The sequence below is a fragment of the Berghia stephanieae genome, chromosome 3 (genome assembly GCF_034508935.2).
Source record: "Berghia stephanieae isolate SIO BIC M18660-M18661 chromosome 3, UCSD_Bste_1.3, whole genome shotgun sequence".
Classification (NCBI taxonomy): domain Eukaryota; kingdom Metazoa; phylum Mollusca; class Gastropoda; order Nudibranchia; family Aeolidiidae; genus Berghia; species Berghia stephanieae.
Window position 1 is genome coordinate 81339608 of NC_088362.1, and position 10877 is coordinate 81350484.

Sequence of the window (10877 nt, forward strand, 5' to 3'; positions counted from 1 at the left end):
ATTTACTTTTAGCTAAATTTGTAAATAAATGATGGCAAAAACACTTAAGGGGCCTTTTATTTGTGTACATTGGATATCAAGCTTTTATTTCAAGTTAATCATTCTTTAACTATGGACACACTAGATGTTTCTTGATTTTGAAAATTTTGAATCAGTTATCCATAACGGAAAGTATATTTATTTTATTTTTCAACATTTCTAAAATCTATTAAATTGGATTTTGCAATTTTTCAGGTATGGACTGGTTTTACAGAGACTGTAAAGGTTTCAGCGGAGGAAGAACCGCTAGAACGCAAGATAAACTACAACAAAGTTATTGTCACAGAGGTCACAAATAAAATGACCTTTTATGCCCAGAATCACGAGAAAGGTAAGGAAATTACCACAACGTCTATTCAGTTCAGCTTTCATATTGGGTGATGGCATCATACTTATTGACTGAATTGGGTGTTTTGACCTCCCAAGGTGGGCCAGGAAGGTCAACTTTTGCTGTCTTTTCTATTCCCACGTTATCTGGCTTCTCTTTGCATATGGCTATCTGCTTTTGTCATGGAAAGACATTACCCGATCTTGACTATTTAGCTCTGAGAGAAATAAGACGTGATTGTTACTTTTATGAATTTGATTACCTGCTCTTGGACTATACTTTTGTTGCAAACTTGAAAATCAACCATCTTTATATAACTTTCTTGTGGGTTCAGATTTTTTTATTCCTTTAATATTTTTTATTTATTGGAATACATAATGGTATGACATAAATTTTTTTTTTTTTTAAACTTAATAAATTTACGTATTTGTGCAAATCAGTGTAATAATACTTTGAATTTCGTTTCAAGGTCAAGCATTGGAGAAATTAATGGAAGATCTGAGGGCTCATATGGAATCAAACCCGCCTACAGTTGGTGCTTACTCACCAAAGAGGGGCGATATTTGTGCAGCTCGATTCTCCCAAGATCGTATGTGGTACAGGGCAAAAGTGGAGGATGTGTCAGGGTCCAACGTATCAGTCCACTTTGTTGATTATGGAAATGTGAGTCTCTTGTGACATTTAAGATTGTGACTAACATTGACTAGAAATCAACCCAGCCTCATTGAAAAATATTGCGTTCTTTGAAAGTTCCTTAGACATTGGCCTTGTTTGCAAATGATTTTTACGTATTGTTAAACTTCTGAATTTCAAATTTAATTATTAGTTTTGTTAGAAACTAACCATGATGGTAAGGGCAATGACTTTTATGCCCAGGATCATGAGAAGTGTAGGAAAGAATTACCTTGTTGATATCTATTCAAATAGTAAATAACCATAGAGATCATTCTTTTTGTGAATATGGTGAAATTAGCATTTGTTCTGGTCTGATTTTAACAATTTTAAGAACTGTTGAAGGGGTACTCCAAAATGTAAATTTATCTGTATTTGTTTAAAACTGAAACCTATACGGAAAAAAACATATTGAATGAAAAGCCTGAAAAGCCGAAGACTCCTTCAAAATGTATTTTCAACTGTGAAGTTAAAGCTATATGGATGTGTCTTATTGAAATCATTTAAAGAGTTTCCTCTACTCACAAATTATCTTTTTAAAAAAATTACAGAAAGAGAAGACAACAACAAAAGAATTGGCTGCCCTGCCAGACTTGTTCAAGGCCACACAGCCACAGGCCTCTGAGTACGGTCTTGCTTGTGTCTGTATACCAGAAGATGATGTGAGTTTGCTTTTGATTTTGGTTGTGTGCCTTTTCTTTTTTTCTTCATTTTTTATTTTTTATTTTTGAGTCAGGCATGATGTCGGATGCAAATAATCAATATTGTTGTTAGAGAGATGGAGCCTGTAAATATCTGAATATTAACTCTTACATGGGCTCAAGCACCGCATATAATTTTACTGGGGTGAGATGTAATCTTATTTTTGACCGATATTGTGTCCCAATTTTATCAATGATTCAGTGCTGGGCAGAGTCTTCTGAGCTCCCGTCATGGGCAGGAGGTCACCTGCTGTGTCTTCTATTCCCCCATATCTCTTTTCCAACTTGCTTTCTGTCTTTGTCTTGGAATGAGATTACTTAGTTTTGTCCTGACCCTGGCCAGATTCCTAGGCTTGGAGGGAAATACTCAAATGTATAGTCATAGTTTTGGGAGATGTGATTTTCGTCCTTGTAAATCATTTCTCTGTTTTGCACAAGTACATATTTTGTTTTGAATATATAATTAGTTGTAAATATTTGAGTGTATTCCTCTTGGTGGGTTCCTGTGCTTATGTCTGGATGAGACTTTTAGGTCATTGTGCTCTTGGAATCTTCATCTATTCCACATTTGAACCAGTCCTCTTTGTCTTACTTTTTCTCATGGGCTTTTAATTGTAAATCTTGAGTTTTTTTTATATCCCATTTTCTTCTTTTTTATTGGCTCTGAAATGACCTAAATGTGTCACAAGCACCGTAAATGCAGGCATAGAGTAAAGCATTCTTTTGGATGGGATTGAAGAGTTCAAACCCCAATAGAGAACTAATGGCCATCAAGCAAACATATTTAAGATTGAGGTTTTGTCTTTTTAGATTACTTATGAGTGTTAGGATGATTAAAACTTAAGTAATGATTCAAAATTATGGCATACACTTAAATTTTTCAGATCAAACCTGAGCAAATGTGCATGATGCAGTGCCGAACAAAGAAAACCGAAAATTAAAGAAATAAGAAAATATCCCCCAAAAATCAGGACTCGAAGAAGGCTGATATTTTGATATGACTTTTTTTTTCTTAGTTCTGCTTTGTCTAGCAGACATCACATACACTTGCTCTTTATCTGCACTAATGCTTGCTCCTAAATTCTTTCCGTACAATTTTGTACAATTTTTTGCTGTGTAACTACTGTACAGCGTTAAAAATTTGGCGTACTGGGCAGATAAAGACCTTATTAAAGATTCATGCTCCCATAGTGGGCAGGGAGGTACTTACTGTGTCTTCTATCCCCCTATATCTGTTTTCCAACTTGTTTTCTGTCTTGTCTTAGAATGAGATTACTTGGTTTTGTCCTGACCCTGGCCGGATACCCTGGCTGAGAGGGAAACATTCAGATGTGTGGTTAGTTTTGGGAGATGATATTTTTTTCCCTTGTAAATCATCTCTCTGTTATGCATTGTATTATGTTTAGTTTACATATTATATTATATGATTGGTAAACATTTGAGTGTATTCCTCTTAGTTGGGACCTGTGCTTGTGTCTGGATGAGACTTTTAGGTGATCTCAAACTAAGTACTTTGACAGTGTGCTCTTGGAATCTACATCTGTTCCCTATTTGAACCAATTCGCCTTTGTCTTACCTTTTCTTTTGTGCTTTAATTGTAATTCTAGAACTTTTTACTGTCCCATTTTCTTCCTTTTTACTGGCACTGATATGACCTTAATGTGTTGCAAGCGCCGTAAAACCCTTAAAAACAAAAACAAAACAAAGATTCATGTTTTTAAGGTGAAATTTGGTTTCTGATGGGGCTGCTGGGTTGTTTGATTGCAATTACCGATATACCGTATTATACATTCTCAATTTCATTTTTATCATCATCAGGAGGATGCAAAGCAAGATGCATTGGATGCTTTATACAATGACATCCTGAACAGGGTGCTTCTACTCAATGTGGAATATCGTGGCACGAATGTAGACTGTGTATCCCTCAAGTACGCAGACTCAGAGGATGATGTGATCTCATCTCTTGTCAAAGAGGGATACTTTGTAGTGGAGGAACGTCGGGAGAGGAAGTTGGTTAAGATGGTATCTGAGTACATGAAAGCTCAGAAGGAAGCCATGAAAGAAAGAGTAAGTCAGTTTTTTATATAATTCTTAATTTAATGTTTGCAAATGTTTAAAATAATGTTTCAAAGAATTTAACATCATTTGTAGTCCACTGAGGTTTAATTTTTTAAATTTTATCACATAGATGGAAACTCCCTATTTAAGAGTCTTTCATTCTTCTTTCAGCTTATCCCGCATTTTGCAGGGTTGCCATAATAAATGCATCTCTGTTCATTGCATCATCTTCCTCCAGGACCAGTTCTTTCATATCGTCCTTTACCCTATCCATCCATCTAGTCTTCGGGTCTCCCTATTTCCTCTTTCCCATTTGTATATCTAATACTTTCTTTACCACGGACTCCCTCACATGGTCCTGTTGACTGTTGTACAATGCACGAATACTCTGTCTTCGATCTGCTTACCTTTAGTCCCCTCCTTTCCAACACCTGTCTCCAGCTCCCTTTCTGTCTCCGCTTTTGTATCATTCAAAAGTACTGCGTCGTCCATGCCATCATATTCCATGGTAACTAGGAAGTCTTTCATTGAATTGTTTTAAAATAATTGGGCAGAAGCAACAATTCTTCCAAAATCTGGGTAGGCTGGTTGGCCATGGGCTTTAGGCAGTGATTGATATTGTTGGATTGCCATTGAATAAGTTAATCTGCAAACTTGAGTCAATGAGTTTTGTTTAATACACTTCAGCATGGTTTCCAAGAACTCCCTGGGACATGCAAAAAAGTTTGAGTAAACCGTAGTTCGAGGATACTGTACATTGCCATAGTGTTTGATGAGGAGTGGGTTAGTGTGGCTCAGCTGTATGGTCTTTGCTCCGTACCCGGAAGATACCTAGTTTGAAAATCCACCTTTTTAATGTGGCCACCTCTCCTGAGCTCACTTTGCAGCGCTGTGCTGTGGCTGACACCTGGGTTATTCCAGTGTTCCTTTTGAATAAACCCTAAAACAAATTTTCCGTACGGGGATAATTAAAGGGAACTTTATTATTATTTACTTTATTGGTGCAGTGATGCCAAAACTCCGGTTTCACCGGAAAAAACTCCGGTCTGAAGCAAAAAATTCCGGGCTCCGGGCAACTTCCGTCAAATTCCGGTGAGGTCAGTTTGTTCCAAGAATGCCCTCCCCTCCCTCCCTCCAACCACCACAACATCATCACTGCCACTAGTATTACAACTATCATCACTACCACTATTACTGCAACCACCACTACATCATCATCACTACCACTACTACTACAACCACCACCACCACATCATCACTACCACTACTACTACAACCACATCGTCATCACTACCACTAATACTGCAACTACCACCACCACATCATCATCACTGCAACTACCACTACTACAACAACCACCAGTACCACATCATCATCACTACCACTACTATTACAACCACCAGCATCACATCATCGCTACCACTACTACTACAACCACCACTACCACATCATCATCACTACCACTATTACTACAACTACTATCACTATTACAACCACCACCTCCACATCATCACTACTACCAATACTACTACAACCACCACCACCACATCATCATCACTACCACTTCTACTACAACCACCACCACCACATCGTCATCACTGCAACTACCACTACTACTACAACCACCAGCATCACATCATCACTACCACTACTACTACTACAACCACCACCACCACATCATCATTACCACTTCTACTACAACCACCACCACCACCGCATCATCACTACCACTACTACTACTACAACCACCACCACCACTACATCATCACTACTAATACTACTACAACCACCACCACCGCATCATCACTACCACTACTACTACTACAACCACCACCACCACATCATCACTACTAATACTACTACAACCACCACCACCACCACATCATCATTACCAATACTACTACAACCACCACCACCACATCATCACTACTAATACTACTACACCCACCACCACCACATCATCATTACCAATACTACTACAACCACCACCACATCATCGCTACCACTACTACTACAACCACCAGCACCACATCATCATCACTACCACTACTACAATCACCACTACCACATCATCACTACCATTTGTACTACAACCACCATCACCACCACATCAACATAACTGCCACCACTACAACATCCACCACCACATTATTATCATTACGACCACAACTACTACAACCACTATGCCACCACCACATCATCATCACTACAACTGCTACTTCAACCACCTCCACCACCATATCATCATTACTACCACCACAACTACAACCACCACCACCACCACATTATCATCACTACCACTACTACTTCAACCACCACCAGCACCACCACCATATCATCACTACTACTACTACTACTACTACTACTACTACTACTACTACTACTACTACTACTACTACTACTACTACTACTACTACTACTAACTACAACAACCACTATCACATCTTCATCATCACTACCACCATTACTACAACCACCAACACCACATTATCCTACTACCACCAGTTCTACAATCTCTACCATTAGGTTTTGGAGCTTTACTTCATTTGAAATAAGGAAACTTTGGGATTGTATTTGGCAATGTGTTTAAGTATCATAATATAATCCTAATCAATTATCTATTTAGAACTATACAATATATAAACACAATGCCAAATACCATTCCAATTGCTTTTTCTTGTGTGCGGAAATTCCTCTTTCGGCATTGAAATTACTACGAGTGGTGTCTGAAACTCCTGTGAGCCAAATTTAAAGTTGGCGTCTCTGTTGGTGTGTTACAAGGGTGTGTGTGTATGTGTCAGAGGAGGAGGGGAGAAAGATCGTGTATCACAATGTTATTTACCGCCGTAGCCAACCATGAGCACATCATGAATTGGTACTAAGGGCAAAGTGATAAGAAGAAACAGAGAGGTATTCGAAATGTACTTCATACACACATGCAGTGTGGATAGATACACAAGATACACACATAAGTAACTGTCAATATCACAGTAAATTATCATTGCAGTGGTTGGAATCACAAAAAAATAACCTTTAATCAATTAATTTTTTAAATATGTTGGCTGGGTAAAATTAGAGGAAACAGTGTTCGATGTAAAAATTTGTTCGAGGAAGGAATGGAATGATTACAAAGAATAGTATGGAAAAAATTTCGAACATTCAAATGAGTTCGAGGAAACTGTGCTGGAGTGTATTAGATGTTTTATTAGTTCTGCTTTTGGAGCCAAATCTGTAGGTTTACAAATTATTATTTGTAATTGTAAGCAAATCGGCAAAAGGGTTCCAACATGCAACTTATACAATTTAAATTAAAAATTTGGTCCCTTGTGGCCTGCTGGAGAAATGAAATTTGTAGGGCATTGACCTTTCTTTGTGAACAACCATATTATTTCATTCTTTTTTTGCATGTTTAAATATCAGTGATATCAAATCATCTCAATTTTATTTCCTAATGCGTTTCATAAATTCTTTAAAATAATCTGTTTGCTGCATGGTAATTTGAGATGATCAAATGCAGACAAATATTTTTATTGTGAAATTTTTTCTTTTCTTCAGAAAAATCTATGGAGATATGGTGACTTCCGGGAAGACAATGCCAGAGAATTTGGCTACTCCGGCTAGCGGGAATTCCTTCAACGCTACTCATACACAAGTTTAAGCTAGTTTATATTTTAAATAGTCTCTGGATCATTCTGGTTGCAGGGGATCCTTGGACTTGACGTCTCTAACACAAGTGAAAAATAGGAATTTTACAATCTTTTGTTTTATTTTCGTAACTTTGAGTTAAAACTCTCGGTATAATGAAAGTGTTTTTCTCTTGAAATGTTATTTTAGAGATTTTTACTCCGTTTTTTTGTCATATTATCTTTTACAAAAACAATTCTATTATTGTGATTTTTTAATTAAGGGAAAGAATATTTTATATACAAAAATATAAGTGTTGCAAAATCCACACAGAGTAAGATCATGTGTGGATTATTTTACTCACATGAAGTATTGGAGATTTTATGTTTTTGTCTTAAAAATTTGAAGGTTAAGGGATATGTATTCATTCTTTAAATTTTATTCTTTTCCTTTCTCACAAACTTTCAAAGAGTTGAACTCTTCCATGTATCTTCCATTTCATATAAACTGTGTTATTTATTTGTTGAATGCTAATTGTAAAGTACGCACGCCTATCAAAAGTTGGAAAGAAAAATGCGATATATTTATTTGAATGGTATGTATACATAACTGTTATGGAGGTGACCCCCTATGCATTTACAGACAAATAAAAAGTGTTGAAGGTTTTTCTTCCTTGCAAACAATAAATTAGTGCCACCACATCTTTATGTCTTGACTTATTTTATAAAATCGTTTTCTTTGCTTTCTCTCTTCTTTTTAAAACTTATTGGTCAAAATTATTTTATTATGCTGAATTGAATATACCGTGATATCTATATCTGTTGTACTTCTCCATTTGGCAATCTGTCCTTATCCAGAAAGGGATGATTTCGTTTTGCCCAGACTTTGACTGGAGTCCTTATCATTGACGTAGGAGTCTGTAATGCCCACAGTCCTGTCTTTTTAAAAACATACAGATTCATCAATCACATTTGGCCAAATGTGCATTTTTTCCCCCCATATTTACATTTTATAACCAACCTTTTAGGACAAAAATTAGTGACAATGTGATGATTTTACTCAGAAATGAATTTTTTTTACCCAATTGAATTACATTTTATCAAATATAAATTATCAAAGTGATGATAATTCTTGAAAATCACAAAATTTGGGTTACAACAATTATATTTTTTTCAATTTCAATTCTTTTTCACAAAAATACAGGCTTTTTGTTAGTTGCTTGTGACGGTAACATGATCATGAGCTTGCGATTTTCTGGATTTGATATTGAATGCATCACTGTGAGGAATTTTACGTCTTCCACACTAAGATTTTGTTGGTAGGCAAACTGATATGTATCAAGTATGTGTTGGTCATATCTAAATTGCAGCTGCTCTTTTCAGAATTTTTTTCCATACATTTCATAATAATTGATGTCAAAGCAACAGGTATAATCGTTCAACTGAGTTGTTGGATTCTTTTTGGGTACTGGAATTATAGTCGATGTTTTCCATATAATTGGGATTTTCTGTTCATCTATTGAACGTTGGAAAATAGGCAAGAAAGGGACAGCTAGTTGGTTGTTATTGTTACAATTTGAAATGAGTTCCCCACCAAGTCCATCTGGACCTGGTGCTTTTTTCTTTTTACACAATTTTAGAACATTGATGATCGCCTCTTCTTCGATTTCTGGCGGAGGAGACTATTTTTTGTTATGATATCAATTTTTGGAAGTACGTTGTCAATGGTGTCGAATCGGCAGTAAAACTTATTTGATTCCTCGATGTTCATGTGTCTGTCTTTTTGTTGTTAACGCCACCCATTTCTTTAGACTTTAATCATGCTATCCTCCACACCTGCGATGCATTTGAATTTTTAAGGTTTGTTTCCATTTTATCACATTTCACGATGACATGCATCAAAATAAAATACCCACTGTTTCACTGCTTGATCAATAGGACCAACACATAAAGCTATGTTTAGATTCAAGCGTTTATAATTTGATCTAAAAAATCTTGTGATAATTCGTCACCCATTTGGTGGTATTAAAATAACAATGATCAGAGAGAGGTCGATTTTATGCAGGTTTTTGTTTATAAACAACCATGTTTGACGGAGCACGTGTGAAGGTATGTCACAAATTCCAGGTTTTGATGGGTAAAAAATCTACTGGTTGATTAATTAGTCCCATTGCAGAATAAGGACAAATGATATGACATGACTTCATAGAACCATTTTGAAGCACTTTGATCACGTTTTGTGCTATATAAAAGCTCAAGTTTAAAAGGATAGAAGAGAGAATGGTTGTGGACCAATGAAGATTCCACAGGCCCAGGGGCTGTCATCTGGATTTTTTGCCAAAATGACCAAAATTTGCTGAGCAGAACTAAGCCTCCCGGTAAAAATTAACACGCTATATGGAAAAATGAATAGAAAAGACATTTTATTACACTTAAAGGAGGCTGCATTTATTATTTTCCGCACTGTAACGAGATTTATGGGCCAAACTTCCAGACACTCACACGCACAAAATACACACAGAATAGAACACTTACACCGGCGAACATTCAGCTCAGTCACTCATAGTCATAGGGCCAACTCCCTCTCATTCACATTATCAGTTTTATCAAACTTTCACACCTTCAAACGTATACTTTCTGCTCTCAGACTCATCAAAGGCCTAGTTTGTCTTTACTACTCAAAAAAAGAGGCATCACTAAACTTATTGTAGTAAAGGAAAACTAGTCCTTTGATGTCTTCTGACTGTAAGTCTACGCCTTCTAGAAGACAAACAGGGCTGAGAATGACTGGTCACAAAAAAGGAGGAAATTTTTCATCATGAAGATCATGACCCATCCATGCGACCATAACCTATAAATTTGAATTTCACTAAAATCAGGGGTGAGAATGACTGGTCACTAAAAAAGAGGACATTTTTCAGCGCTAAGATCAAGAAGCATCCATGTAAAAATAACCTATAAATTTTAATTTAATTAAAATATATTGTGATACAATCCACAATGTATCTCGCAGCAATTTCTGACACCACTCGGAGGAATTTCAAAAACTGAAAGTGTAATTATAACATGGTGGTTGTAGTAATGGTAGTCGTAGGTATGATGATGTGGTGGTGGTTGTTGTGTGTACGATGATGTGGATTTGGTAGTATGATTAAGTTAACGAATGTTTCATGTTGGCAATTACCAGGAAATTAACATTTAATTGAATCATGTGTGTGTGTGTGTATCACTGTTAATTATAGGAAGATGAAAAATGAAAACATATTGAGGCTAAAGAACTGGGTGCTCTTTACTGATTTGTGTGTGTGAGGGAGAGAGAGAGAGAGAGAGCTCAAAGTAAATCTAGTGATGAGGACAGAACGATGGTAGTGAAAAATTAATGAGGCTAAAGATCTGAGTGAACTTTATTGATTTCTATGTGAATGTGCATATGTGTCATGTGTGTGTATGACAGTT

General features: G+C 36.4%; 1 protein-coding gene across 1 annotated transcript in view; it reads left to right on the forward strand.

Annotated features, from left to right (window-relative positions):
- The window catches only part of LOC144968584 (staphylococcal nuclease domain-containing protein 1-like), a 32588-nt gene extending 24463 nt beyond the window's left edge, over positions 1 to 8125 (forward strand). Inside the window, exons 17-21 of the mRNA XM_078907086.1 lie at positions 235 to 370; positions 837 to 1030; positions 1591 to 1701; positions 3559 to 3807; positions 7354 to 8125. Of these exons, the coding sequence (XP_078763212.1) occupies positions 235 to 370; positions 837 to 1030; positions 1591 to 1701; positions 3559 to 3807; positions 7354 to 7419 (756 nt within the window). The 3' untranslated portion in view covers positions 7420 to 8125. The remainder of the gene's footprint in view (positions 1 to 234; positions 371 to 836; positions 1031 to 1590; positions 1702 to 3558; positions 3808 to 7353) is intronic.
- The last annotated feature ends 2752 nt before the right edge of the window (positions 8126 to 10877 follow it).